At 52.8% G+C, this 25844-nt stretch overlaps 12 protein-coding genes across 12 annotated transcripts; 7 read left to right on the top strand and 5 right to left on the bottom strand.

The window, feature by feature from the left end:
• Nucleotides 1–274: 274 nt before the first annotated feature.
• Nucleotides 275–1366, top strand: C7974DRAFT_188866 (uncharacterized protein). Its single transcript, XM_046136545.1, has 2 exons — nt 275–701; nt 760–1366. Exons 1-2 carry the CDS (start codon nt 398–400, stop codon nt 1290–1292), a joined length of 837 nt encoding a protein of 278 aa, XP_045997322.1. The 5' UTR covers nt 275–397; the 3' UTR covers nt 1293–1366.
• Nucleotides 1367–3613: 2247 nt separating this feature from the next.
• Nucleotides 3614–5172, top strand: C7974DRAFT_188786 (uncharacterized protein). The gene is made up of 2 exons (XM_046136544.1): nt 3614–3986; nt 4269–5172. The coding sequence occupies exons 1-2, from the start codon at nt 3809–3811 to the stop codon at nt 4877–4879; spliced, it is 789 nt and encodes a 262-aa protein (XP_045997321.1). The 5' UTR covers nt 3614–3808; the 3' UTR covers nt 4880–5172.
• A 619-nt stretch (nt 5173–5791) lies between these two features.
• Nucleotides 5792–9179, top strand: C7974DRAFT_188722 (glycogen phosphorylase-like protein). The gene is made up of 6 exons (XM_046136542.1): nt 5792–6118; nt 6196–6397; nt 6447–6524; nt 6576–7337; nt 7387–7490; nt 7541–9179. Exons 1-6 carry the CDS (start codon nt 5921–5923, stop codon nt 8858–8860), a joined length of 2664 nt encoding a protein of 887 aa, XP_045997320.1. The 5' UTR covers nt 5792–5920; the 3' UTR covers nt 8861–9179.
• Nucleotides 9180–9211: 32 nt separating this feature from the next.
• On the top strand, nt 9212–10471 carry C7974DRAFT_472319 (Yip1 domain-containing family). The gene is made up of 4 exons (XM_046146536.1): nt 9212–9294; nt 9352–9403; nt 9453–9977; nt 10033–10471. The coding sequence occupies exons 1-4, from the start codon at nt 9250–9252 to the stop codon at nt 10278–10280; spliced, it is 870 nt and encodes a 289-aa protein (XP_045997319.1). The 5' UTR covers nt 9212–9249; the 3' UTR covers nt 10281–10471.
• Nucleotides 10472–10763: 292 nt separating this feature from the next.
• C7974DRAFT_376377 (uncharacterized protein) lies at nt 10764–11878 on the bottom strand (the record flags this gene model as incomplete). Its single annotated transcript, XM_046140273.1, has 2 exons — nt 10764–11787; nt 11874–11878. The coding sequence occupies 2 exons, from the start codon at nt 11876–11878 to the stop codon at nt 10764–10766; spliced, it is 1029 nt and encodes a 342-aa protein (XP_045997318.1).
• An 853-nt stretch (nt 11879–12731) lies between these two features.
• Nucleotides 12732–14058, bottom strand: C7974DRAFT_188678 (uncharacterized protein). Its single transcript, XM_046136541.1, has one exon. It carries the CDS (start codon nt 13708–13710, stop codon nt 12748–12750), a length of 963 nt encoding a protein of 320 aa, XP_045997317.1. The 5' UTR covers nt 13711–14058; the 3' UTR covers nt 12732–12747.
• A 1444-nt stretch (nt 14059–15502) lies between these two features.
• On the top strand, nt 15503–16807 carry C7974DRAFT_376375 (uncharacterized protein; the record flags this gene model as incomplete). The annotated part of the gene is made up of 3 exons (XM_046140272.1): nt 15503–16246; nt 16301–16537; nt 16589–16807. 3 exons carry the CDS (start codon nt 15503–15505, stop codon nt 16805–16807), a joined length of 1200 nt encoding a protein of 399 aa, XP_045997316.1.
• A 422-nt stretch (nt 16808–17229) lies between these two features.
• C7974DRAFT_376374 (N2227-like protein-domain-containing protein) lies at nt 17230–18767 on the bottom strand (the record flags this gene model as incomplete). The annotated part of the gene is made up of 3 exons (XM_046140271.1): nt 17230–17555; nt 17635–17982; nt 18035–18767. 3 exons carry the CDS (start codon nt 18765–18767, stop codon nt 17230–17232), a joined length of 1407 nt encoding a protein of 468 aa, XP_045997315.1.
• A 123-nt stretch (nt 18768–18890) lies between these two features.
• C7974DRAFT_188657 (uncharacterized protein) lies at nt 18891–20550 on the top strand. Its single transcript, XM_046136540.1, has 5 exons — nt 18891–18931; nt 18987–19239; nt 19287–19434; nt 19491–20044; nt 20091–20550. Exons 2-5 carry the CDS (start codon nt 19069–19071, stop codon nt 20304–20306), a joined length of 1089 nt encoding a protein of 362 aa, XP_045997314.1. The 5' UTR covers nt 18891–18931; nt 18987–19068; the 3' UTR covers nt 20307–20550.
• A 1-nt stretch (nt 20551) lies between these two features.
• On the bottom strand, nt 20552–21381 carry C7974DRAFT_188648 (uncharacterized protein). The gene is made up of 2 exons (XM_046136538.1): nt 21157–21381; nt 20552–21109 (listed from the first exon to the last, which is right to left on the bottom strand). The coding sequence occupies exons 1-2, from the start codon at nt 21293–21295 to the stop codon at nt 20625–20627; spliced, it is 624 nt and encodes a 207-aa protein (XP_045997313.1). The 5' UTR covers nt 21296–21381; the 3' UTR covers nt 20552–20624.
• A 2288-nt stretch (nt 21382–23669) lies between these two features.
• Nucleotides 23670–24638, top strand: C7974DRAFT_394695 (uncharacterized protein). The gene has a single exon (XM_046141914.1). The coding sequence runs from the start codon at nt 23808–23810 to the stop codon at nt 24435–24437; it is 630 nt and encodes a 209-aa protein (XP_045997312.1). The 5' UTR covers nt 23670–23807; the 3' UTR covers nt 24438–24638.
• A 172-nt stretch (nt 24639–24810) lies between these two features.
• On the bottom strand, nt 24811–25766 carry C7974DRAFT_188637 (uncharacterized protein). The gene is made up of 3 exons (XM_046136537.1): nt 25413–25766; nt 25083–25360; nt 24811–25030 (listed from the first exon to the last, which is right to left on the bottom strand). The coding sequence occupies exons 1-3, from the start codon at nt 25567–25569 to the stop codon at nt 24923–24925; spliced, it is 543 nt and encodes a 180-aa protein (XP_045997311.1). The 5' UTR covers nt 25570–25766; the 3' UTR covers nt 24811–24922.
• Between the last annotated feature and the right edge of the window lie 78 nt (nt 25767–25844).

The following is a 25844-nucleotide window of genomic DNA, read 5'->3' as shown; positions in this document are numbered from 1 at the left end:
CCCCAAACGCCCACGACCTGGTTTGCGTGCCCGCTTCTGAAGCTACAAAAGTCGATCTCCCATTCCTCTGCACTCGACATCCTCCTCCGCATATTACCTGCCTCATTCGACCGTCGACCTCTTGTTCGGGTTCTGTCTCCTCTTCGGTAAGTTGCACTCATTGGGTCACGCAGGGAGCGAGCGTCATAAGCAGCAGCGGGTCCCGAGCGCCGAACAGACGGCCAGCCTCCGCTTCTTGCCAGATTGCACTCGACCCCTCCGCAAAACACCCATCGGTTGTGATAAGCTCGAGTACCATTGGTCCTGCGACTTCACCACATCAATTCATCATCTCGAGCTCCGCTGACTGTCCAAGCTACACATTACGTAGCTCACACGACGTAGTCGAAACCCCTCAATGGCTCCTCCTCCGCCTTCCAACCTCCCGCTGGGCCAGCGCCTAGCTGCCCTCGCGCAAACCCTTCAGTTCGCGTGGTTCGCCGGCCATGTCACCCTTCTGCTGGCTGCGCTGAGATACGCACTGTCCTATATTACTTTCAACTACAACTCTAAATGGGCAGCCTTCTCGTACCGTACAGGCTTCATCTCGGCATGTGTCACATACGGCATTGTCGTTTACAAGGCGTACCGCGCCCGCATGAGGGCTGGCAAGCAGGGCGGCGTTATGGCGCTGGCTACTGACGAGAACGTCCAGTACCTGAGTAAGTACTTCTACGCAAAGCTTAGCTTTCCCCGCTTCACGAGCTGACTTTACCATAGTCATGGCTCTTGTCTGGCTCTTCATGCGCCAGATCCCTTTGGCTCTGCTGCCCTTCACAGTGTACTCCGTCTTCCACGTTGCTACCTACGTGCGCAACAACCTGATCCCCACCATCAAGCCTCAGCCTGCTGCCGCACCCGGCGCTAAGCCCCAGGCTTCGGCTTTCGCTGAGACCATTGGCAAGTTCGTCAAGGAGTACTATGATGCCAGCATGACTCTGGTCGCTCTCCTCGAGATTGCTCTCTGGTTCCGTGTTCTTGGTTCCGCTCTCATCTTCCAGAAGGGCTCTTGGATTCTGCTTGCTGTCTACACCGTCTTCTTCCGTGCCCGCGTCGCGCAGAGCAGCTTCGTCCAGGACGCCATCAACCAGGTCACCGCCCGCATTGACGCTCAGCTCGCCAACCAGAGCACTCCCCCTGCCGCTCGCCAGGGCTGGGGAACCGTCAAGAACATTATCCGCCAGGCTGCTGATGCGACCGACATCCGCAGATACGTCGGCGCCCAGCCCGGTGCTCCCAAGAAGGCCCAGTAAACGCATCCAAATGCGTGCGACAAAACCCTGCCTTCGATTCGCGGCGCTCTGCGTGTGCTGGAGGTCCGAGGTATGACAAGTTATGACGTATGATGGTATACGGTCGCGATCAAATAGAGTGTTGGAAAAGGACAACGAATGATGTCACTCAAGGATGTGAGGGAGGAAGAGAGAGAGGTTTTCTGCTCTTCAGGAGCACTACAAGAATCGAGCTGAAGTCGGATGGTCTGCATTGGTTTCTGCAAGCGACCCGGATATACCTCTGAGCATTTTCGTAGCTGTAGAGTGTGGCGTTGTTTGCAACTGAATATGTTATTTTGATCTCCATATCCCACAGAGCTTGAGCGTGCATTCAGCCGCACCCACGTTCCACACGTTCCCGTGCGGCTGTGGAGGAAACGGTGGAGGCTGGCTCCTCAGCTCCTTTGTACACGTCGCCGATACGCACGTCTTTGTCTCACGTCTCACAACGGCTTGTAGCCTCATACAGCGGTTTACCATAGCTTTTGCAGACCGCATTTCACGGATTTCTATTGTGCACTGTGCAGACTACCGTGTTGCTGACGCAACGCCTTTCGGCTGCATCCTGCTAGCTCCCACTATCCATGCACTTGCCCGCGGCCACCTGCAGTCCTCCTGCGCGAATCGAAGAGCTGCAGTGACGGCGCCCTGCACACCTGGGGAGACGGTGTGCGGTGATGTGGGGGGCGTCTGTCAGCGCGCTGACGGGGCACGCGAATGCAGTCTGACGGCTGGAAGGTTCGATGAATGGCCGATCAGCACGCAGAGCAGTGGGTGTCTGATCACGATCACGGCATCGAGTTTCGAGGCGGGATTCGGGGCCACGCACTGGGGCAGCGGTGGGTGCAAGTGGAGCGTGCAAGCCGGTTTGGCTGCCCTGCAGAGGCCCAGACAGCTGCATCCGAGGCGATCGTCGTGGAGTCTCGTGCCTGCTGATCAACGACATCGAATGCCTTGTGGATGGATATGCGCATTTCAATACACCACCATGCAGGGCGGAACTGGATCTCGGGTGCTCGTCCTGAGGTGTGCAGTCACGGTCCCTGGACCCGCAGCACGATTATAGAACGCCCCTGTCAGCACGCACGCACACACACGCAAGCAACAGGCTCTGGCGGCGATGCAGACGAAGGGTGTGCGGCCCCGTCATTGTGTTTCTGGATGGCATTTTGGCTAGCGCGATGGGGCTGTCAATATGGGCCAGCGCATGTCAGGCATCTGAAGGATCTCGGAATATTGAAGCGAAGAGCACGATCCCCTCATACGATGGCCGCCCACCCAGATTACGAGTCGTTGTGCCCCCGGGCCAACCGCATCCATGCTGGTACTGCGGCCTGGCGCGAGAACGGGCCTGTGGATATCGTCAACTTGAGGGTTAGCAGGCGGGTACGTAGCCATTGGCGGCTTGGTAGGAATACGTGCTTGCTCTGAGCAGCGGGCGGATGTACGAGACGCCCGAGCCACCGTACTGTATACGCACCGAGCCGCGCTCGACAGACGCCGCTGCGGCGCGGTGCATCGACGTCTTGATGTGAATAGGCGGTGAGTGCGTTGGAGACTCGGAGCTGTTCGCTGGTTGCTATGCTCGGAGAGAGTATCCGGTAGGTTACGAGGGTGGCGTGAGAGTCGATGAGATGCAGAAGGGCCGCTTCGTGATGTGAAACATTCCTCATCTGTCTTCTAGAGTGTCTGGTGTGGTGTTTGTACAGCAAATGTCCGTGAGACGGACATTGCCATTGACGTTCTCAAGAGTCAAGACATGGTCTCCACCAACGAATCCATGGACGGCCTTAGGCGTCACTTTCTTGCAAAGTAACCAAACCTTGTACCGGTACTCCGTGCAGCGGCATGTTGGAATGTAGATCTGGGGAATCATCAAGTTCTGATAGATTGGTATGGCGTAGTTGTGTATGCGATCGCGCCATGGCAAGAGCATTCCTATGCGGGGTGCTGCACATGTGGCTGCCACTTGGGGAAGGTACAATGCCGTTCTTCCACCACATCTCACTCTGTCGGGTTCTGCCGACCTTGCAAACTCCTGGGCATCCACAATTGTGTCCGGCTCGTTTGACGGTGCGGTTACCGCCCGAACAATCAATTTTCGCTTGCGTCCCCCCTACTGCACTGCCTAGCGCGCTAAATGTTCAAGTAGGGCTTGGTCTCGCGGCAGGGAGACCGCTACGGGTCAAGGAGCCACACGGAACTAGCGAGCACCGTCAGCCGCTTCACCGTTTCGAATGCTGTCGTCTTTTTGGGACAGCAGTATATAGCGCTGTGGATGCCCTCATTGTCGGCCTTTTATCCCTCTCCCCTTGCCGACTGATCTCAAGCGACCACGACATTTCGATCCTTCAATTTGCGTCTCGACAAACGAAACACTGGAATGATTGTTCGAGCAACCTCAAACCATCTTTCACTCTACAAGAAGCCGTGAAACCGCAAACAAAATCCCTACAACCACACATCCAAGAATCGCACACCACAAACACTCCAAGATGGAACTCTCGCCAGCTTTCTCAATCACCAGCGACATGACCGACGAGGAGTTGGACCTGTACTTCGCAACTTGTGGTTCGCTGTCCAACTTGCCGACACCTCCCCCTGCAAAGGAGCATAACATCGATCAACCGACATCAACGTCAGACCTGCAGGAGTTCGCTCCTGAATTACAAGGTTAGTCTGCCAACAATCCAACATTGCATTTTTTACACGTGCAACATTACCACTCGAAGACAAGTTTGTTGTTGGTCTTGGATATGTGGGACTTGTTCGGCTGAGCGACGTTCCCCTGCATACTAGCATGACCCGACTCGCGCGACGTCATTGCAGGTCCAATCCCCTTTTCTCTGCAAACCCACATTCCAGGGTGTTCCTGTCGATCGATGAGTTTTCATGTCAATGCTGCCCTACTCGCCACACTCATTATTGGACGCCAGTGCTGACCACTATGTTTAGCACATGCAACTCATCTTGCCAACCTCGTTCCGTTCGAGGTCTCCACATCCCGACCTTCTGTGCCGACCCTCCGTGGCTTCCTGGAACGATCATGCCTGCCGGACGAGGTCATTGCCTTTGCTGCCTGTATACTTGATGCCCTGTCCTGCCGCTTCGCTGCAACGTGGCGCGAGACCCTGCTGCCATCCGACTATTCCAGGGATCTCAAATTTTTCATGAAGACCGACACATGTCATCATGAATCTGTCAGCCCAGACGTCCTTGTCTTAGCTGCCTTGTCCTTGGCCCATGGTTTCTTCAGTGATACTCGTCGTTCTGCACACTATTGGGCAGTAGGCATGAGCCGGAATCAGTTCACCATCCAGGAACTCGAAGCCACAAAGCGAGCGATTCTTCAGGATACAGACTACGGACTCTGCCGCATCACCGAGGGCATGATGGATAGTATGCTGCAGGACATGCAATGTACCAAGACACTGCCTGTTGCAGTGGATTCAACGAACGAAAATGAATGCATCGCAAAGATGAGCCGACGCCGAAACTTCTCCATCGATCTGCCGGGCACAGCAACGTGGAAGAATGGCGTTCAGACACCAGAGCCCAGCCCTTAGGCGCCGACTTGGTGTTTTCGTAGTTTGCATCGCCTTTTCCGCACTTCGGTGTGTGTTTCGCTTCTCTTGCAGCGCTTACGATACCCAAACCGTTCCAGCATTCTCAGTCATCCAGCATTTCAGCGGCATCAGCATTAAGGAGTTTATGGGCATGTCTTGGCTTGGAGGTCCGCATTCAGCGGCCTCATTTGTTGCATTGTTTGCACGATACCCTCGCACAATCGTGGCAGCCCTTCTTGTGGCGCCATCTAGCATTCTTGTAGCACGTCATCAAACAATAATTCACACATCATACCTTTACTTCATCTCAATATGTTGGCTAATTTCGTGTCGTGACTTGAACATGTGCGCAAGGCTGACAGAGTCAGACACGTTGTCTAGTCTGCTTCCTCGGAGTCGCACACCGTAGCCCGAGCTTTCCTCCGTGTCTGGCATCCACCGACGTCACGGTCGTTCCCCTCCATCACACCACCAGCTAATGTTTACACAGGCCACAACTTTATCATGAAAGAAACTCTCTAGCGCACACTTGAATCCTCATGATGCCACAAGTGCATTGGATGTCTTCTCAGTTGAGTTAGCCAACCGCTCGGAGCTCGAAGTTTGGTTGGCGAGAGGTCTGGCTACCCCACTAAGCCCCAAACCCCATGCGGTTCATCCACCGCGTGCATCAAGCTGCAGCTCAACACTGTTGAGCTCTTGCTAGCAGCCAGCCCTCGATCGCTTCCCCGCATTCGATTATAGTCGTCGGTGTCTCCTGATGTTAATTGACGTCTGATCATCCTTCGCTCCTGTTTGCCGTAGCTCTTGTTGCGGTATCAACATCCGTTGCCATCATCTTTCTTGATTGTAAACAATCGGACCTTCGCGCGTACATTCAGGCTTTCTAAGCTCAACGCTTGGTCCATAAGCTTCCGGCACTTCCTCTATACTTATACCTCCCCTCCCTCTTCCACAATTCGCCCTTCAACCCCTCCCTCTCCAGTGCGCCATCGACACTCACTTAGCAATTCGCCGTTCTCTGCAATTGATATCCTCAAGATGGCGACTACGAGTACTTCGCCCCGGGAGCGTCGGCCCTCAACAAGTGCCCCACTCGCTGACCTGAAGGGTCCCGTCGGGCCGGCGAACTTCACTCGCCCCAAGCACAAGAGAACTGTGACCGGCTTTGGCCCCGGCGAGATCAAGGCAGTAGAGAACAGCATTCCAGAGCCGCAGCGTGAGGCTTGGAGGAAGTTCGTATGTCAATCGGCCCTTGGAGTACCCTGGTTTGCGGGGTAGCTCCCGCGCGGAACTGAGTACTAACAAGACAACAGATGCCCAAGCCCTTTTCCACATCAGATGAATTCAACAAAGAAACCGTTCGCCACATCGAGACCACACTCGCACGCTCGCTGTTTAATTGCGATGAGTCGGCTGCGTATGCTGGCACCGCCCTGGCGTTCAGAGATCGTCTGATTTTGGACTGGAATAAGACGCAGCAGACCCAGACTTTTGCTGATCCCAAGCGTGTATACTGTAAGATTGCTGCATTCACAGTTAAAAGGATAACGGCTGACGCACACAGACCTTTCTCTTGAGTTTTTGATGGGACGTGCTTTGGACAATGCTATGCTTAACGTTGAACAGAAGGATGTTGCTACAAGTAAGTCCAACTCCGCGGAAAGAAGCCATTGGCTCCGCTAAAGTTTTGCAGAGGGTCTTGCCGACCTTGGATTCCGCATGGAAGATGTTGTTTCCCAGGAACACGACGCTGCTCTCGGTAACGGTGGTCTCGGACGCCTCGCCGCCTGCTTCCTCGACTCGATGGCCTCCCTGAACTACCCGGCCTGGGGCTATGGTCTGCGTTACAGATATGGTATCTTCAAGCAGGAGATTGTCGATGGATACCAGGTCGAAGTTCCAGACTACTGGCTCGACTTCAACCCCTGGGAGTTCCAAAGGCACGACATCACTGTCGACATCCAATTTTACGGCCACGTAAACCGCTGGCAGGACGATGAGGGCAAGCAACAGTGCTCCTGGGAAGGCGGCGAGATTGTCCAGGCTGTGGCTTATGATGTCCCAGTTCCCGGTTACAAGACCGGTACCTGCAACAACCTCCGTCTCTGGGGCAGCAAGGCTGCGAGCGGCGAGTTCGATTTCCAGAAGTTCAACTCCGGCGAGTACGAGAGCTCTGTGGCGGATCAGCAGCGTGCTGAGACCATTTCCGCTGTTCTGTACCCCAACGACAACCTTGAGCGCGGTAAGGAGCTTCGTCTCAAGCAGCAGTACTTCTGGTGCGCTGCTTCGCTTTACGACATCATTCGCCGTTTCAAGAAGAGCAAGCGCGCCTGGAGCGAGTTCCCTAACCAGGTTGCCATTCAGCTGAACGACACCCACCCGACCCTGGCTATCCCCGAGCTTCAAAGAATCCTTGTTGACATCGAGGGCCTGGACTGGGATGAGGCGTGGAGCAGTGAGTTTACTGGAGGCATTCAAGAAACTACAGTGCTAACACCAGACAGTTGTGCAGAAGACTTTCGGCTACACCAACCACACAGTTCTCCCTGAGGCGCTCGAGAAGTGGTCTGTTCCTCTGATGCAGCACCTCCTGCCCCGTCATCTCCAAGTGAGTGAACCCTGAACCTAAGCTGCTGAGTATACTAACACCAGCGCAAGATCATTTTCGATATCAACCTCAACTTTTTGCAGTCTGTTGAGCGCAACTTCCCCAAGGACCGCGAGCTGCTCGGACGTATCTCAATCATTGAGGAGTCTCAACCCAAGATGGTCCGTATGGCATTCCTTGCCTTGATCGGTTCCCACAAGGTGAACGGTGTGGCCGAGCTGCATTCCGACCTGATCAAGACGACCATCTTCAAGGATTTTGTCACAATCTTCGGACCTGACAAATTCACAAACGTCACAAACGGCATCACTCCTCGCAGATGGCTGCATCAAGCTAACCCAAGGCTCTCCGAGCTTATCGCGTCAAAGCTTGGTGGACACGAGTTCTTGAAGGACCTGACTCTACTTCACAAGCTCGAAGCTTATGTTGATGACAAGGAGTTCAGGAAAGAGTTCCGTGCAATCAAGCTCGCCAATAAAGTAAGATTAGCTGAGCACATCAAGGAGCACAACGGTGTCACAGTCAACCCTGCGGCTCTCTTCGATGTTCAGGTCAAGCGCATCCACGAGTACAAGCGCCAGCAGCTCAACATCTTTGGTGTCATCCACCGCTACCTCCAGATCAAGGCCATGTCGCCAGAAGAGAGGAAGAAGCTTGCTCCACGTGTTTCCATCTTTGGTGGCAAGGCTGCTCCTGGATACTGGATGGCAAAGACTGTTATCCACCTCATCAACAAGGTCGGCGACGTTATCAACAACGACAAAGATGTCGGTGACCTGCTCAAGGTCATCTTCTTGGAAGACTACAACGTCAGTAAGGCCGAGATTATCACCCCCGCCAGCGACATCAGCGAGCACATCTCCACTGCCGGTACTGAGGCCAGTGGTACGAGTAACATGAAGTTCTGCCTCAACGGCGGTCTCATCATCGGTACTTGCGATGGCGCTAACATTGAAATTACCCGCGAGATTGGCGAGGAGAATATTTTCCTCTTCGGCAATCTGTCCGAGGACGTCGAGGATCTCCGCCACGCCCACTTGTACAAGTCGTACGAGCTCGAGCCTCAGTTGGCCAATGTGTTCGACCATATCCACAAGGGCACATTCGGCGATGCGGACCGATTCTCTGCTCTGCTGAACGGCATCGTCGACCATGGCGATTACTACCTGGTCTCTGACGACTTCGACTCGTACATCAAGACACAGGAGTCGATCGACGAGAGCTACAAGAACGTCGAGGAGTGGACAACGAAGACTATCCTGACTGTAGCCCGTATGGGATTCTTCACGAGTGACAGGTGCATCGATGAGTACGCGGAGAGCATCTGGAATGTGGAGCCGCTCGTGCCCAAGGACGAGCCTGCGCCATAGATACAGTAGCGTTGTGATATCGGTCTCGTCTAATATCTAGATGGTTGAATAGATCCGAGGATAGTTTTATGACTTCAGATTCCCTAATAATACAGTGTTCTGTGCTCGTATCACCTCCTGTCCACTCCCTGCCGGATGTATTGACTTCGTTTTGTGTCACTGCATTGCTTAATCATTGTTTTCAAGTTGAACTACAAGGTGCTCTACTTGCTGGTAGTCGTTTCCATGTAATTGGAGTCGACTGATGACGTTGTTAGGACTGTCGAGGGATGCTGCTCTGCAGCCAATGAGAGCTTGGACCCTGTGAAACGCGCGCATCAACGCGCAAGCGCAATCTGGCAGGTAGAGCTCCAGCAAGTCACCACAAGCCAAGCTCTAACACGCCCGTCATGGCAAACAGAGGCTATGATGTAGTTGTCGACGTCGACCAGGAGGTAAGAGAGAGTTCTGAACGACATACACCGCAGAAGTACACAGCTCACACCTCATAGGGCGATCTAGGCCACACCGACCTGCAGGAGGACCTCGAATTCCACAGCTCCAGTACGTGCGCCAAACGCCAGACCTGCTCCACGACTAATCCGTAACTCAGACTTCGAAACGGGCACCTCTCGCGGCGCAAAGGTCCAACCCGACTCGTCCTCGTTCCTCCCCGGCCCAGCAACTGCCTCCTCGAACAGCGGCAACCGCAAACACCTTCTCTGGACACTCTCCTTCTACGCGCAAGCCTTCGACGTCGATACCGCCGAAGTTCTGCGCCGCTGCAAAGCAACCATCTACCCGCGCGCCAACTTCCTTGACGTGCTTGAGGGCAACCCGGATCTGTACGGCCCGGTGTGGATCGCGACCACTGTCGTCGTCATCTTGTTCCTTACCGGTACGATTAACCAGTACCTCTCGCATCAGGGCAAGGACCACTTCGCATATGACTTCAAGCTGCTGAGCGGTGCCGCGGGGCTGGTGTACGGATACACGGGCTTGGTGCCCGTGGGTCTCTGGGGCGTGCTGAAGTGGTATGGGAGTGAGTCGGCGAATCTGCTCGAGTGTGCGTGTCTGTACGGATACGCAAATCTGGTGTGGATCGTGGTGGCGCTCGTGAGCTTCAGTCCGATTTCGAGTACGTTGTCTCTTCTTCCAACCGTGTTTGCATGCGCATTGCTAATTACGTGCAGTCCTGAACTATACCTTTGTCGCCCTCGGCCTCGCGTTCTCTGCCACTTTCTTGCTGCGCAACTTGTACCCTGTGCTCTCCACCACCGAGGCGAAGACGTCCAAGATCCTGCTCGTCATCGTTGTGGCGCTGCACGCAGGCTTCGCTATTGCCATCAAGGTGCTTTTCTTTGCTGCGACGAGCCCCGTGGGCCCGAACAAGGGCGATGATAAGAAGACGGATCCGGCGCGAATGCTATTGGGTTTGTAGACTCGGTACTGGTGCGAGCTTGGCTTGGGACGCAGATATAGGAAGACGTATATCTTAGGGGCACGGCGTTTTGGACAGCTTACCTAGCGCAAAGATTATGAAAGGAGTGTTTCACTAAATGATACAAAGTTGATTACTACCAGTCGGTTCCGAACAGCGTCCTTTCATTATAATAATCATTACAAAAAGACCAGCATATCTCAGCGTACAACAAAGTTGGTGGATTCAAAGTTAGGCACGACGACCGACGCCAAACGAAAGAAAATGCCTGCGAAGACCCAGGGACATATCCAAGGCCCTGACAATACCGAATCCGAGCCTTCTCCAGATAATCACAGAGCATACGTTATAGCTCTCCTGTTAACAACATACGAAAGGGTATCAGTAAAAACAAATCTAAGCCTGCACCAATCTAGCCGCCGGCGCCTACCATCATGCCACCAATATCCATGAAACCGACACTGAGCACTCACAGTCTTTGTTCTAGCTCCTACAGAGACAGCGCTGCCTCCACGCCCTCTCAGACTCCTCATCCAGACCGACAAGATTAGAGGGCACATCGGGCTCGACATCCCCGTGCGCGATAGCCGCCATGGACGAGATGAGACTACCTCCGAAGACCGGTGCGTCGACGATGGAGTAGCTCTGAATTCCAGTTAAGCCCGCCTGCTGGGGATGCGGAGGGGCGCCTCTCATCACGATATTAGACCGCCTGTGCAATGCCGCGCGTGCGATGCGCGAGGTTCTGGCTGTGGCCTGCATGGCCAGCCAGCCGGGGTCGTTGCGCCCTCCGCATATAGGGAGGCAGAGAGCATGCGCGTCGGGACGGGTCACGTGTGGTGTTCTCAGCTTCTTAGGCTTCGGCGGCGCGAGGAAGCGTCTCTTTGCTTTCGCAATGTGGTGGGCGTGGTTCTCGACGAGTTCGAGGCGGTGTGTCAGCCACCTGAGATCCTGGACGGCGTGCCAAAGGGCGTCGATGGATGTCGGTCGCGCTGGGAGACTGGTAGTCTGTAGTCGGCGGCCCTGGTATCCTAGCATACGAAGCCTGGTCTTGAGTGTCTCCCTCTTGTTCGTGAGCTCATCATACTTCTCTCGGAGAAATCCGTAGTTTACACTTCTTGGACAGGACCTCCTTTGTAGGCGATTTGTAGCTGTGGATAGAAGGCCAGCGTCGACTAAACGCTGCCTCTCGGTGATGACGGCTTCATCTAAAAGCCCACCCGCCGGAGTGTACTGGCCGATATGATAATTGATCGCTTTCCATGAAACCTCGCTGATAACATTGGGCTTGTCGCTGTCTGTCGAGGTTGGGCGGTTCTCTTTCTCTTCCACGTCAGAGTCCGTAACATCATCGTCATCGGCATTGTCATTAAGTGGCTGAGTAGGCACTGCTTGAGGTGGCTGATCTATCGGTAACGAGGGGAAAGCAGCTGGCGGGAGCGTTCGTGAATCGGTACGTGCGTTTCGAGCATGATGCTCAGCCCACTCCTCAGGCATACGGAAAGATCTACGAACCGGTCAATGGTTTTCCCTATATTATTTCAAAATCATTGACAGAACTAGTGATGACGGAGAAGCTACTTTGACACTTACGCCATGGTCGAGCTTTTTGGTGGGTATATAGGCTCCCGGCGAGCCAGTGATGAATTTAGCAACGCAATACAACTTCTGAAGACAGTCGATGTATCTTGCTCAGTATCAACTTGGATCCTTGTATTTATATCAGAATCGCCGCAGAAACTATGGTCGATACGGAACGCATCCGTGGGCGACAGTAGAACTGAACCATTGTTGTACTTTCTACCTCCTGGGTGGCTACTCAAATCAAGCTTCGGGCGCGGACCAAGAGCCATAATATTCGATACTCGATGATATGAAATATTGAAATGGACGTCAGGGAAAACGGGCTTTCAGGAAGCGCAAATCGAGGTCAGGTTGATGGAAGTGGTGGGACGTCAATATAGACATGATGCTGCGAGAGGGTCGGCCTCAGCATCGCGACTGCCTTGGTACAGATGGTTGCTGACTCTGATGGTGCTTTCGTTGCTGCTGTATTAGATTTGGGCTAGATGTTGATCCGAGCTACAAGCCAGATGGGCAAGATCTCCAGTCCGTGTAGTCAAAGGTCTGCGTGTGCGAAGGAGGGACGACTGGCGCAATGTTCGACAAACACAAGGCAAAGACACGGTAAGTGCAAGTGAAACCGGACACGCGGAAAACATGCTCAAGACCAGATGAATTATTCGTATAAAAATGATGCGGATCGGGAGTTAGAACTTTCGCGGCCAACTCAATCACGCTGCACTGAAAAATGCAGTTGTTTCGCGGTTGCTAGTAAATGCTACTTGCTGATTCCTCGATGCGATCATGGTGCAGGAGAACGCCAATCGTTATGCAGGGTATCATGTAAAGAAAAACGCCACCTCATGTGTTAGCCTACAGTCGTCGCATAGCGACCAGATTCTGCCTAGTAGGAACTTCGAAAGGGAGTATTGTCGCGGCCTTGAAATCGGAGAGCATCGGAAGGGTCCAAGTCATCCTCCATTTCTACATCGTCATCACGTGTTTCCTCGATAGAGCGTTTAGGCCTTGCTACCGTGCAAGGTTGCAAATGCGAATGGCTTTGGTCGACGTTGTTTGCAAGGCGGCTCGCCTGGACTTGCTGCATGTTAAAGCTGGAAACCGAGCGTGCAGCTTGGAGTATGTCCCAGCGGGATCGAAGCATATTCTTAATCGTGTCGTCAAAATTGACGCAGAAACGTTGGGCTTGACAGACTTGCATTGCTTTGATGTGGTCAAAGTTGTCGAGGGTCTCCATGAGGTATGCCGCAATCACGGCGGCTGACTTCTCGTTGCCCGACTCGCAGAACACTAGCACCTTGCCGAGCGTGGGCTGTGCCATTTGTTCTGGGGTGCACTGACGGACTCTCGCAACATGCTCGTTTATTGTCCTTGTGGTGTCGCCAAATCTCTTGATGAGATCGTGGTAGGTCGGTGCTTCGATGGTCGCCACATCGAGGCCGGCGTCGCGCGCTGCTTGCAATGCGCCACTCATGCTACCATCGCGAGACCGGATTGCAAGTACCATGGTGATTCCTTCGCGAGCGAGGAAATCCTTGTCCTTGGATGCAACCATCGGCCCCAGGAAGAGCCAAGGTAAAATCATCTGCGCTTGCCGGCGCCGTTCGTATGCCCAATCGATCAAGGTGTTCTTCTGAACAATATCCTCCAATGCCATCTCTTTGAGGAAGCTTAGGTCGAGATCGCCAGATGCAGCGCCAACCACCAGACCTGGCATGTCCGTGGAAAGTGTCGGCGGAGGTACAACGACTCGTGGCGGCGTGGGAAGGCGGTATGTGTATTGATTTTGGCTACGCATAGCCATGCCAAGCGAGCTGCGCAACGGCGACTCCTCCCTTGTGGTCGTCATAGTAGCTGTGGCGACGAGTAGCTGCTGTGGAGGGAAGGTTGAGCAGCCCTGCAATGCGGGGGTAGTTTGAGTAGCGCAATGACGCGCTATCACTGGACTGACGCGCGGACGCACGGGACGTCACTTGTGAGGAACTGTAACTTTCAATGTCGGTAGCGCTCGATCCTGTAGTGAAGGAGCATGAGGTTTGGAGTGAGACTTCTGTAGCTGCGACAAGGTGCTAGGCTCTTAGGCAACCGCGGCACCAGTGGCCGTTCCGAGTGGGGTCTTGACAGCGGCCAGTTGCAGTCAAACGCGACCGGGCCTGCCAGGTCAAGACGGTAAGTCACAGGCATCGTCACGGCAGGACTCAGACGTCGCCAAGGAAACCTAGGAGCAGCGTGAGCTCTTGTGATAGATGCGAATCCTTTCGTCGTAACGAGCAGCTAGCTGCGAGTGGCTGCGTAAATGACGTTCTGCTTCGTATTGTTCGCACCTGAAGCTTTTTTCAATATGGTTACTTACCAACGCAACCTCAATCAATCCTGCTGCCATCGTCGCACAAGGTCATGCTGGGCTCTGTCGCACGTGGAGACGTGTTCTCCTCGAGCTATCGATGCTGTACTCTAGCTCTGTCCCTTGGCAAACCTTCGTCTACCAACCAGTTCGCCGCGCAAACCTCATGTCCAGCCTTCTAACTCACCCTGGCGGTGTAAATGCTTTCGTGCGTAAGCACCATCGCGATAGCGCGGAGTACCGCTCTGTTGTCGGTCTTCACTCGTGACGACCTCCAGGCGTCTGTTAAGAAATGTCGTCGCGAACAGCACCCACACCAGTCCGTATCACGGCGCACCAGAGCCGAAGCCCAATCAATTGGACACGGCGAGTCGAGGCAAAGCTGCGGGTCAATGACCCTTGATTCCGGCAAGATGGGAAAAAGTCGGTGGAACAGGCGGGCCATGCAGATCCACAGGTTCATCACACGATTGCAGGGAGCACACAGTGCCAACACGAGGCTCACGTTTCCGGATCGACAGGTGGTTTGCGATTTGGTCAGCGTTTTCTCAGCTGGTGTTGTGATGCAGCTAAGCACATGAGGTTGTACGATTTTTCAGCCGCGACAAAGCCAACAACGACAAAGCCAACAACGACAATCGAAGCGACACCATGCGACCTCTAATACATGACCTCATTACGGTGCGAATTGACCATTCCTGCACTCCCAGAGAAGTACCGAGTGTGGTTGCGACTATTTTTATACAACATGCCGAACACGAGTCGTTGAACGCAATCGCTCGCGGGAGCCCGGTAGGAGAGATTTTTGATGGGTCTGAAAGGAGGCGTGCGACATCCTGGCAGCCTCACAGCCTCGTAATGCGAAGCTCTACCCCCGCCCCGGAGATTGTAAATCCTATGCCAGCGACGCAAGGCCCCAGTAGCGCCCTGCACTGAGGATAAGTCAAGAGCCCGATGCGGTTTGGCACACAAGCCGAAAATGCTTCCACTCGGCCAAGCGCACATCTGCCAATACAACGTTGCAGCTCACACCCCAGTTTCAAACAGTCATGGTCCGTGAACTGGCGTCAAAGGTCGTGTACAGTTAGGACAGGTGATCCTGATCCTATCATCTTAGCAAGATGATTCCGCGGTAGGTAGATAAAAGAGTCGCTCTGTCCCGATGTTGGAAAAGGCAGCAGCGATCCCAACTTCCTGCCATTTCTGACGACCTCGGTCTGATCTACACTCGCTGATCACAACACAACACTCGTTTCCTTTAATTCTAATTCATTCGTTCACTACACAAACTGCAATTATGCACTTTTCGACCATCACAGCCCTGTCGGCCGCGACACTCGTCACGGGCGCCGCAGTCAAGCGACAGGAATCGATTCCAGCGACGCAACTCTTCCCTGCGCTGCCCCTGTCCATTTTTGCCGAGACTGCCGGACACACATTGACCCTCGAGGAAGCTCTGGCCGGACTGAATATCACCGACAAGATTCATGAAATTGGCGACAAGATTCACGATGGCATCGATAAGATTCACGATGGTGCCGAGGAGGTTGGTGACAAGATTTCGGACCTTGGCGACAAGGTCGGAGACAGCATCGGAAACTTCATAAAGCCCAAGATGAGAGTCAATACAGCCAGTGTGAACAGTGTAAACGCTGCTGCAGCGACATGCACTAGCGTCCGCGTCCGCACAGAGTGGGACTCGGTTTCCACCGCGGACAGGCAAAACTTTGTCAACGCCGTAAAGTGTCTGATGGGCAAGGCCCCAACTGGCCAGTTCGCTGCCTCTAAAAGCCGTTACGAAGACTTTGTTGCTTTGCACCAGACCCTTACACCTAGGGTGCACAGCAGCTCAAAATTCTTGCTGTGGCACAGATACTTCTTGTGGACATTCGAGCAGGAGCTCCGGGACAGCTGTGGCCTCACCACTACCCTGCCGTGGTTTGATGAGACCAAATATGCCGGCAAGTTTGGCCAGTCCTCGATCTTCTCGAGCCAGTGGCTCGGTGGTATTGGTCTTGGTGGCGCTTGTGTGACAGATGGCGTAAGCAGACCTATGTTCCACAACACACCAGCTCATAACTAACTTGAAATGCAGCAATTCGCCAATCTCGCCATCAACATCGGTCCTGGCTCCGGTAACCAGCCTCACTGTCTCGCTCGCAACGGCGATTCTGCTAAAACTATCAACACCGGCCAGTCCATGGTTGATGCCTGTAACTCTCGTGGCACTTTCGCCGACATGGCTGGCTGCTCTGAGGGCGGTGCTCACGCCTGGGGCCACAACGGTATCGGTGCTGTGATGCAAGATGTCTACGCTTCGCCCGCAGACCCTGTAAGTCTCATCAACGTACACACGCACACATAGTTCTCTAACATCTTCCAGACATTCTGGCTGCACCACGGTTTCATTGACCGCAACTTCCGCATCTGGCAAAACCAGAACGCCGGTGTCCGCACAACCACCATTGACGGCACAGACATCGATGGCAACGCGCTGACACTCGACACAAATATCAACGTTTACAGCTTCAGACCAGACGTCAAGATCAGGGATATTCTTGATACCACTGGCGAGACCCTCTGCTACAAATACAACTACTAGAAAGTAGTGGTAGACTTGCAACACCCTTTCTTGTTCATAGATTTTTTGACATCATGGTAGTAAATAAAACCATTATCACCTGACATGATCGTGCTTGACGATATTCGCTTCGAAAGACCCTTTCGTGCTTCGTTTCTATTTGTACACTCTGTGCACACAAGCTTCAATCAATTCGGAATAGAGCCGCAAGAAAAAGGTAAGAACGTGAGTATGAGAGAGTCGCACCGAGATACTCATCCATTTGTACATCATGTTGGCGGGACGGGGCTCTCGTGTTACAAGAAAAGCGGTGCTTTCAAATTGTGAATCTGCATAGCATAGCTCGGAGACAGTCAACTATCCGACAACCATTTTGTTACCGTGGTGAAATATGCCTGTTTCCTCTTACTGGTGATTTGATAGCTTTCAAGTCTGCCTTAGAGCTACATAGGTATGTACTTCAGTTCAAGCCCCCAGATTGTTCCCCGCTTTTCGTCTTGGCAAGTTGCGAAAATCATTCTTACTTCCTCTTCGTCGCTGTCCAAAACTGTGTGACTGCCCGTCCTATCAGCAACGATCTTCAAGACCTCAATCAGGAACGTCGGGTGCTCACCATAAGTGAATTTCAGCAACGTCTCCGGCTGCTCTGCATAAAGGCTGTCGATGCTCTTCCTAGACGTATGGTCCACATCGAACCCGAGCAAATCTGCCAGTTCGAGCACTTCCTCCGCAGAGAGCTGGAGAGCAGTGTGGGTGCCCCATTTCAGCGCTATATACATGTCAGCTCGACTCAGATCGTAAGAAAGGTACAAGGAGCATGAGTCCGAGTAGGGAGAACAGTAACGTACGTCCAAGGTTGATCCACACTCCACCAGGCTTCAGCAACCGATGTATGTTGCTTAGGAAGTCAATCACATTTGGGGAAATGTCGATGAAGAACAACGTGACGATCGCGTCGAACTCACCGTCCTGGGGAAACATCTCCAGGAAGTCGCCCTCGACGAGTTTGACGGCTTTGTTTGGCCAGTGGTCCGGAACCGTTAGAGCGGAGTAGCGTGAGGAGGGATTAGACTGGTGTGTCCATTTGGTCACGAAAGGCTGCAGTGTGTGCTGGTGCAGTGAAGTTGTGTGGTTCGTGAGCAGGTGGTAAGCCAGTATGGAACCGTAGTCCAGTTCGTTGGCCGTGACATCGTACCCTGTGCCGACGTTAGGCCACGCTTACAACTCGATTGATTAGGATAGACGTACCGAGATCAGCGATGTCGCTCGCCAGCCTACCCATACCGCTTCCAGGCACAAGCACTTTCTTCCCTTCACCGTGCTCGCCAAAGTGTTGCTCCAGTCCATCCAGAACAGGCGGAAATACGGCTTGCCTCTCCTTTGCGCCTTGCGTGCTCCAGTCTCGCGAAAGATGACCAAACGCCAGGTCTACAGATCCAAAATCTGCATCCTCCTCGTCTTCCAGCGCTCGCGAGCCAGTGCGGTAATCCTCTCTCGCGATCTGCGCAATCTGTTCTGAGAATCGGGCATTCACCTCGATACCCTTCCTAGCTTTCTCGAAGTGCGCAGGATAGCCGAGCTTGTTGCTAAGAGCCTTATATGCGGGCGCCTGCTTGGCGTAACGCGCATGCTTTCGCTGTAGCACTTGCTCAGCGAGAAACGAATACTGCTCGAAGGAGTTGATGCAGTGTGCCAGTCCATTGGGAAGTGAAGGGTATTTCTTCCTTCTTACGCCTTCGTGTGTCCGTACGGAACTGATGGGCTCGGCGGGAGCTTCGAAGGCTTCCTTAGAGATCGGCGCAGAAGGGGTGACGGGCGAGGAAGTGAGCGCGACGTGGAGGGCTTCAGCACGTTCAGAGAGGGAAGACAGAAGAACTGCAATGTCGGAAAAAGAGGCAGAGCCACGCAGGGCGAGGTAGAGGGGTGATACGATACACAGGAGGAAAGTAAGTAGGCGAGTGAGGTACGTCGAGGTGTACATTGTTAGGTATTCTTGTGGGCACAGGTGAACGTCAGTGAGGGTAGATTCTTGATGTTAGAAACTCAAGAATAGGACAGGAGGGTAAGGAAGACACCGTTAGCGGACGATTCAAAAAGAACATCTCTCGGAGATAAGGTACTATGACACTAGTATGCTGTATGAAGGTAGTAGCCGATCCAAAGCGTACAGGGGGCCGTCCATAATAAGCTGACTATTTAGGGTTTCGGTTATATCGCGTCTATCGCGAGCTCAACACCTTTCGGTACCTACTCTCTGTTCCCATTTTAGCTAAATCATCGCCATGGGTCGTTCAATTTTGCTTCTTTGCCTACTTGCCCTCATCCACAGCGCTCAGCTCTCTTATGCAAATGAGAACGAGGCAACACCGCCAAAGTGCAGCAAGCTTCTCATACGCAAAGAGTGGCGGACACTGACGCATGGAGAAAAGGTCCAGTGGGTAGGAGCTGTCAAGGTACGCCCGTCTTCCTGCCTCTAGGTAGCATAGCTAATGCAGAGTAGTGCTTGGCAAGCATACGACACGAGCGACTATCCTTGACGGAAAACCATACAGTGCTTGAGGGAAAGAGGAGCCTGTACGATGATTTCTCGTACTCGCATGCGGTTCTGGAACCTAGCGCGCACAGGAATGCGTACTTTCTGCCATGGCGTGTGTTCTCTCCATCTTGCTCCTTCCCTTCCGAGCACAAGCTTACGTGAGCACAGACCGCTGGTTCTCGTATTTGTTCGACAGTTCTCTCCGCCGTACCTGCGGGTACAGTGGGCCAACACCATACTGGGACTGGTCGCGCGATCACGCGGATTTGTTTCACTCGCCAGTGTTCGAGGATTCACCCGATTACGGGCTGGGTGGAACGGGAGACTGCGATTCCTCCCCCGAGGCTGACTGCACTGTCACCACCGGCGCTTTTGCCCCGTCCAGTGGAGATTTCAAGCTTGCTTGGCCAATACTCCATCCGCTACGGAGAAATCTGACGCTCATAACTGGCTGGTTCGCCCATGAGCTGCCTCAGAACCGCACTCTCGGTCCCGAGTTTGTGCGTAACTCGACTGAGCATACCACTGGCGACTTTTTCCGGTTTCAGCACGCAATGACACTACTGCACAACCACGTACACAATTTTGTGGGGGGCGATCTAGCGGGAGACTGTCCGAAGACCCTGGCGGAAGAGGAATGTCAGGGTCTTGCAGTAAGCTTCACGCCTAATGACCCACTATTTTGGCTGCATCATGCACAGCTTGACCGTTTGTGGAACAAGGTGCGCCCACAACGTCTTCTGCAGTACAACCTTACTGACTACACAGTGGCAACGCAACGACCCATTGAACTTCGCCGCCTTCTCTGGCGTACCCCTCAACGCACACAATCTGACCAACTACGATCTCGATGCCCATGCAGATCATCAGATGCCATTCGACGTTCAGAGTGTGCCTGTGACGCCGAGGAGAGTGTTTGATACAGAAGTTTGGCCGTTATGCTATCGGTATGAAGACGACGAAGACATTGACACCACGTCTTGAGTTCTTGGTAGTATACGGTGTACTGCACCTAGGCATGTCCGATCAGCCACTTGGCAGATGAAGCAAGAGAGCACTTTCTTGTCAGAGTAGACGGAGTTGTTCAGTCGCATTTCTGTAGACTTTTGGCTGCGATGAAATTGGATTGGATCCTACCAAAGTGCCAACTGGCTGGTCAGACGTGCCTGTGTACAGTGTAGTTTCAGCAGAAAATGCCACAGGTATTTGCATAATTCATAGCCACCACTGTAGATGATGCATGCCTCTTACGATCCGCAGACCTCAAATTCACATTCCCTATCTCGTTTCCATAAAACTGTTTCAGCTAGACTCCTGATACCGCTCATACATATCCGGCGTCCACCCCTCATGCTTCTTCTCCAGCCAATCATGCACCTGTCTCCAGTCCCGGCATGTATGCACAGTTCCTCCGCCCGTGGCAACTTTATCACCATTAGCCGCATTCTTACTCGTGCCTCCCGACTCCAGGGTGGTGTCGGCGGCGCAGAGGATACCCTGCCGTAGATAATGAAAGCAGTGCGCTGTATGGTCTGATCCATCGTCCCCATTGACAAGTGCTGCGCGTATATGGTTGAGGCAGTGCATCTGGTGCCACATCGAGACCCCAAACGCGAAGTGCTCCTCCCCTAGAAAAACGAAGCCCTTGCCGGGAGGGCGAATTGCGTTCCACTCAGCCCAAGCGGGGATACCCTCCATCCCGTAATGGGACGGGTCATCGTGAAAGGCAGCTTGGATGGTGCGGACCTTAAGAGGAAGCTCTCGAGGTCTGTCGCCAGCAAGGTAGGCTACTATACGTCAGTCAAGATTGCGGGGAGAAGAGCATGCAGCTCACTGTATTCCCGCGTTCCGCGTGTCAAGATGCGAACGGAGAAGATAAAGGCACCCAGGTTCAGGACGAGGCAGACACTCAGCACTGCGAGCAGGCTGTAAGAGAGGCTGCGAAGTTGAGGTGCAAGGGATTTTGGAAGCATTCTGGTGTGCTGGCAGGTTGCTCGAGTGTAGGTAGAGAATAGAGGCGGGGAACAATTCAGCACGAGAAGCGGGCTAAAAGTGTGGACAGCTCTGTGACCGTATCTGCTCTCACCTGGGTGGGAGAGTCACGCATGGCCCCAATGAGTGGGGCAGGAGGAAAGGCACTGTCCAGCTACACTATCTGCCGGAGTCTCAGGTGAGTCCGAATAGTTCCGTTGACGACATGGAGAGCGCGAGCAAGCAGGGGAGCACATGCAGGGCAGCTTGTGGCTACATGGAAACTATGCTTACTCATACCTAGTCGAAGTAGATAGACTAAGGCGGGGTTAAAAGCGGATACGGCGAGACCGAGCACTACAGGGGGTGGACACGTCAGGCTGATACAGTGTGCCGGCGCGGCATGCATCCAGCAAGTCAAAAGCTCTAGGAGAGTGGTGTAGCTGTTTTGGATTGGCCAAACTCTCGAAATGGTCACCCGTGAGCTATGAATCAGCCGGAGGAATATTCCCCCTGTACATTGTTACAAGCTTACAGCTTTGAGGATCGTGGAGATACACTAATGCAGGTCAGACGCTAAGAGTCGGGTCTACCCTCGGAGCTATGCATGCACCTGCCTCGAACTCCTTGCTTGCTAGGTAGTCGACAAATGGAGGCAGAGTATCTGTTTGACAGACTGTCCTGCTCGATTTGGGACAAGGCCGAAAAGGTGATTGATAAGAGTTTTGGCAGTAATCAAGACAGGTGTTGAAAGTTAGTTTCAATACCCATGTTGTCGATCGGGGTTCCTGACGGGTCGGCGGGTGGCGCCGATCTCACCTCCACACCACCGACCGTGCAGCGGATCGCCTTACATGCATGTCGACAGAAGTCGTCATCGGCTAAACAGCAACTCCGCCGCTTGTCGATAAGGTCACAGTAGTAAGTACTGTAAGAAGTTAGACGGATTGGCACCTCGCGGACATTTTGGGAAGGTGCATGCAGCGGGTAAGCTCCCCGGCTCACGTGCATCGTGTTCAACTCGCACAATAACTACAAGCACAGCTCAGCAAAGCTTGGGACCGAAATGCTAACATCTTGGCTTGCTTGATATCGCGCAATTTGTTGTCAAGCCTCATTGCCTTCCGTATCGAGCCATGATGACAACGTGTTTAGAGCTAAAATTCAAAGAACTCAACACTTCAAAGATGCTCGCCCCCGTAGCCCGCTTGCGTACCACAGATTTATGGACTAGTTAGGAATTGCTGGATACACGCAGCGTCCGCAATGTGGTATTGCAATAACGTATCTACCACTGCGGGAACGCTAGCTTGACCGGAACAACGCCATTGGTTGACCTGAGGCAGCTTCAAATATCGCAAGCTTTTGTTTGATACTTGCTGAACAAAGAGGTTTACTGAATCGATGATGGAAGTTTCGGGTTCGTCGACGACACAGCGACGCATTCCAAACACCCCATGCAGTGGTACTCGATGTCAAACTTGGAACACCACGCACCTAGGTATCCTAACAGCTGTAGATATGCAGGTGTGCGAAGCTACCAGCGCAGCATCGTAATCGCTTCCCCTTGCAGGTCTGTGGAGATCACTTCCTGGCCACCTCGATGAGATTAGACCTACATGTCACCTGCAGAACTCAGCAGATCTATCCCAGCTCTTACTCAGATCAGACCGGTCAATCTACTGATCCTACACAAATCTTCCTTGAAGTTACATGAGGTTAACGTATCTCGCGTTCAGAACCTAAACAGGAAAAAGGTTCACAGGTGAACCACACAGTTGGGCATCAAATTGAAGCTACGGGTTCAATTCAAGCCAGCTCTGTTCCTGTCAGATCTCAAACCCCGGGCCAAGACCTATCCTTGTCGATCTCCGCTTTTGGTTCGTCTGGTTCCGCGAGGAACTGACATAACCTCGTAGCTTATGCATGAAGGAAAGTCTGTTACATGTCGTAGACTGGATGTTACCTATCAATCAGCTAGCTGCATTATCAAAGCTACCCTAGTGATGGTCGGATTACTTGTCATGTGAGCTTGATGCTCGCTACCTGGTCACTGTTACCCACTTCAGTGGCATGAGTGCGAGGAAGGTGAATGCACATCCTACTCGCCTAGGGATCCCATTGGTAAAATGTTTCACCGTATGCAACATGGATCGTATCTGCTGCGTTGTACCGACAGAGGATATCTTGCCTCTTTTCATGTCACTTGTGTCTCAGTTCACTGCAGTGCTTACGGATCCCATAGCATGGTCACATATCTCCACTTCAGCGTTATTCCTATTGGTTTTTCACCAATATCACGCAATTACATCAAACGTAAACACGAGATAGCGTTAACCCATCGGCCAAACATTGTGGATACTGACTGGCCCGTGGAGATCGTCCACCTCATACGCTTCGGTACACAAGATGCATAAATAGTTAAGAGCACGATGAGAACTGATATCATCTCATCATCGAGCCACCTCTTTTTCTGGCCCAAACAAAAGCTCTACTCTCTGCCAAATTTCAATCATGAAGTACACTGTTACTCTACTCAGCCTTGCCAGCCTCGGTCTGAACATTCTCCCCGTTCTATCCGCAGCGGTTCCTGTAGCTGACTTGGCCCGCCGCGGCGAGGACTCGATCAATCAAGTCTATCGCTCTAACGTGGTCGAGAAGCGCCATGTTTATGCTTTAGATGATGACGAAACCGCGGAGAAGCGTGACAACGAGAAGCGTCACAAATATGCTCTCGACAGCGATGAGACCTTGGAGAAGCGTCACAAATATGCGCTGGACAACGACGAGACTGTTGAGAAGCGCGACAACGAGAAACGCCATAAATACGCGTTGGACAATGACGAGACTCTGGAGAAGCGCCACAAGTACGCGTTGGATAACGACGAGACTCTGGAGAAGCGCCACAAGTACGCGTTGGATAATGACGAGACTCTGGAGAAGCGCGACAATGAGAAACGCCATAGATATGCTCTCGACAGCGACGAGACCTTGGAAAAGCGCCACGTCTACGCCTTGGACGATGATGAGACCGTGGAGAAGCGCCATGTCTACGCTTTAGATGACGACGAGACTGTTGAGAAGCGCGGGGTCCCGGTTAAAAGCCATAAGTACCGTCTGGATAGTGATGAGCCATCAATCTAGCAGGGACAACAAGGACATACCTGAAGACTGAGGTCTCGCGTGACCGAGCTTTACAGACACCTTCAATGCGTGCACAGATTTTGCGCCTCTCATTATGCGTATCATAAACCACACTCGTTACATAGCAGAACATCTTAGAAATGAATAAATGAAGCAAAACGCCGAGTTCTGTGTTGGCGTGTCCATCAAACCTATTCAATGTAGTGCCGACCCCTGATAACTAAAACCCAGTCCCTTATGCATTCAGAGTTTGTGACGAATGGCTCCTATTCAGCCTCACATGGAGAGCTGGGAACTTGCCTAGCACTTTTCATGCAGACTCTTTGTACGCATACATCTTCTGAGTAAGTTAAGCCCTGCAGATTATAACAAATTGAGTGCATTTCAAAGTACCTGGTCTTTTCACTAAGCAAATAGAGTGATAGCAATTCAAGTCATTGTCTTCTCTACCTAGGCAGTTATGCCTCCAAGTTCCCAGCTTATCTCTACGCCCACTCATCTGGCATTGGAATAAGGGTCTCATTGTTAGCAGCGCACATGGCCGGATGATCTTCCGGTAAAGCCTCTATATCAGCCATCTTGACGTCTGAGCACTATACTTACATCAGCATCAGTGCTATCTCACTATGAGCGATAGTAACTCACATAGTGTTTCACGTTCCCTGTTTTCGGATCCCGTGCTTCGAAATACATGACTCCCATCTCGTTTACCTCGGTCGCAAAAGGGATCGTGATGTTCACACATAGCTGGCCCAAAGGCTGGATGGGGACATCCTGTATGACTATATTAGGGAAGTCTTCTCTCTTCCTGGGAACCCTATGCGTGGTATAAAGGGCCGTCACAAGATCCCCAGGGTGGCCGGAAAATGAGAGGAAGCTGCGAGAGCTGCGAGAGTATTGTTGGGGATTATGCACGATGTCACCTTCTTCATATCAGAATACGCTACTGAAAGGCTGTATTGAACAAAAACATACCACAGAAAGGGGTAAACCTATCTATCTCTGGCCGGATCCTGGGACTTGGACTGCGGGACATCCATGGATACTGGACGTGGAAGCCGGCATGCGCGGCAGCTACAAGATCGACGCTGAGAGTAAGTAGAAAAGCGATTTTACCACAAATTGAGGGCATGTTTGATAGAGTCCAAGAGCATTACAATGTAAAAAGCGAGGGTAACGTGAAGTATGCTCAAAGGGTCTAACGCGAGAGTTGGTTGGGTGTCGAAGCTCAGCAATTTACCCCACCTCTCGTCACACCCTTCCTACCTGCCAGAAGTAGTCATCACAGTCAACACCCTGGAATGGCTGGGCGCCGAGTTTGGTGACGGGGTGACTCTGTGACCTTGGCATGGGTCGATCCGCCTGAAAGCTTATGCGACCTGCCCGGTGACAAGTGGGGCTTTGGGC

The sequence above is a fragment of the Boeremia exigua genome (genome assembly GCF_020726555.1).
Source record: "Boeremia exigua strain MPI-SDFR-AT-0100 chromosome Unknown C7974scaffold_6, whole genome shotgun sequence".
In the NCBI taxonomy this organism is placed as follows: domain Eukaryota; kingdom Fungi; phylum Ascomycota; class Dothideomycetes; order Pleosporales; family Didymellaceae; genus Boeremia; species Boeremia exigua.
The sequence above is the reverse complement of the archived record's forward strand: the minus strand, read 5'-3'. Positions and strand labels throughout refer to the sequence as shown.

What these genes read in the sequence shown, in the direction of transcription:
- C7974DRAFT_188866 (XM_046136545.1), top strand. Translation starts at nt 398, where the DNA reads ATGGCTCCTCCTCCGCCTTCCAACCTCCCGCTGGGCCAGCGCCTAGCT. An exon ending in CGAGAACGTCCAGTACCTGA is followed by an intron (nt 702 to 759) that starts GTAAGTACTTCT and finishes ACTTTACCATAG; the next exon opens with TCATGGCTCTTGTCTGGCTC.
- C7974DRAFT_188786 (XM_046136544.1), top strand. Translation starts at nt 3,809, where the DNA reads ATGGAACTCTCGCCAGCTTTCTCAATCACCAGCGACATGACCGACGAG. An exon ending in GTTCGCTCCTGAATTACAAG is followed by an intron (nt 3,987 to 4,268) that starts GTTAGTCTGCCA and finishes CACTATGTTTAG; the next exon opens with CACATGCAACTCATCTTGCC.
- C7974DRAFT_188722 (XM_046136542.1), top strand. Translation starts at nt 5,921, where the DNA reads ATGGCGACTACGAGTACTTCGCCCCGGGAGCGTCGGCCCTCAACAAGT. An exon ending in CTGGGATGAGGCGTGGAGCA is followed by an intron (nt 7,338 to 7,386) that starts GTGAGTTTACTG and finishes AACACCAGACAG; the next exon opens with TTGTGCAGAAGACTTTCGGC. An exon ending in TCCTGCCCCGTCATCTCCAA is followed by an intron (nt 7,491 to 7,540) that starts GTGAGTGAACCC and finishes CACCAGCGCAAG; the next exon opens with ATCATTTTCGATATCAACCT.
- C7974DRAFT_472319 (XM_046146536.1), top strand. Translation starts at nt 9,250, where the DNA reads ATGGCAAACAGAGGCTATGATGTAGTTGTCGACGTCGACCAGGAG. An exon ending in CCTCGAATTCCACAGCTCCA is followed by an intron (nt 9,404 to 9,452) that starts GTACGTGCGCCA and finishes TCCGTAACTCAG; the next exon opens with ACTTCGAAACGGGCACCTCT. An exon ending in GAGCTTCAGTCCGATTTCGA is followed by an intron (nt 9,978 to 10,032) that starts GTACGTTGTCTC and finishes AATTACGTGCAG; the next exon opens with TCCTGAACTATACCTTTGTC.
- C7974DRAFT_188678 (XM_046136541.1), bottom strand. Translation starts at nt 13,710, where the DNA reads ATGACGACCACAAGGGAGGAGTCGCCGTTGCGCAGCTCGCTTGGCATG.
- C7974DRAFT_188657 (XM_046136540.1), top strand. Translation starts at nt 19,069, where the DNA reads ATGGGTCGTTCAATTTTGCTTCTTTGCCTACTTGCCCTCATCCACAGC. An exon ending in TGCGTACTTTCTGCCATGGC is followed by an intron (nt 19,435 to 19,490) that starts GTGTGTTCTCTC and finishes ACGTGAGCACAG; the next exon opens with ACCGCTGGTTCTCGTATTTG. An exon ending in TTGACCGTTTGTGGAACAAG is followed by an intron (nt 20,045 to 20,090) that starts GTGCGCCCACAA and finishes CTGACTACACAG; the next exon opens with TGGCAACGCAACGACCCATT.
- C7974DRAFT_188648 (XM_046136538.1), bottom strand. Translation starts at nt 21,295, where the DNA reads ATGCTTCCAAAATCCCTTGCACCTCAACTTCGCAGCCTCTCTTACAGC. An exon ending in ACGCGGAACGCGGGAATACA is followed by an intron (nt 21,110 to 21,156) that starts GTGAGCTGCATG and finishes GACGTATAGTAG; the next exon opens with CCTACCTTGCTGGCGACAGA.
- C7974DRAFT_394695 (XM_046141914.1), top strand. Translation starts at nt 23,808, where the DNA reads ATGAAGTACACTGTTACTCTACTCAGCCTTGCCAGCCTCGGTCTGAAC.
- C7974DRAFT_188637 (XM_046136537.1), bottom strand. Translation starts at nt 25,569, where the DNA reads ATGCCCTCAATTTGTGGTAAAATCGCTTTTCTACTTACTCTCAGCGTC. An exon ending in TAGGTTTACCCCTTTCTGTG is followed by an intron (nt 25,361 to 25,412) that starts GTATGTTTTTGT and finishes GATATGAAGAAG; the next exon opens with GTGACATCGTGCATAATCCC. An exon ending in CAGGGAACGTGAAACACTAT is followed by an intron (nt 25,031 to 25,082) that starts GTGAGTTACTAT and finishes ATGTAAGTATAG; the next exon opens with TGCTCAGACGTCAAGATGGC.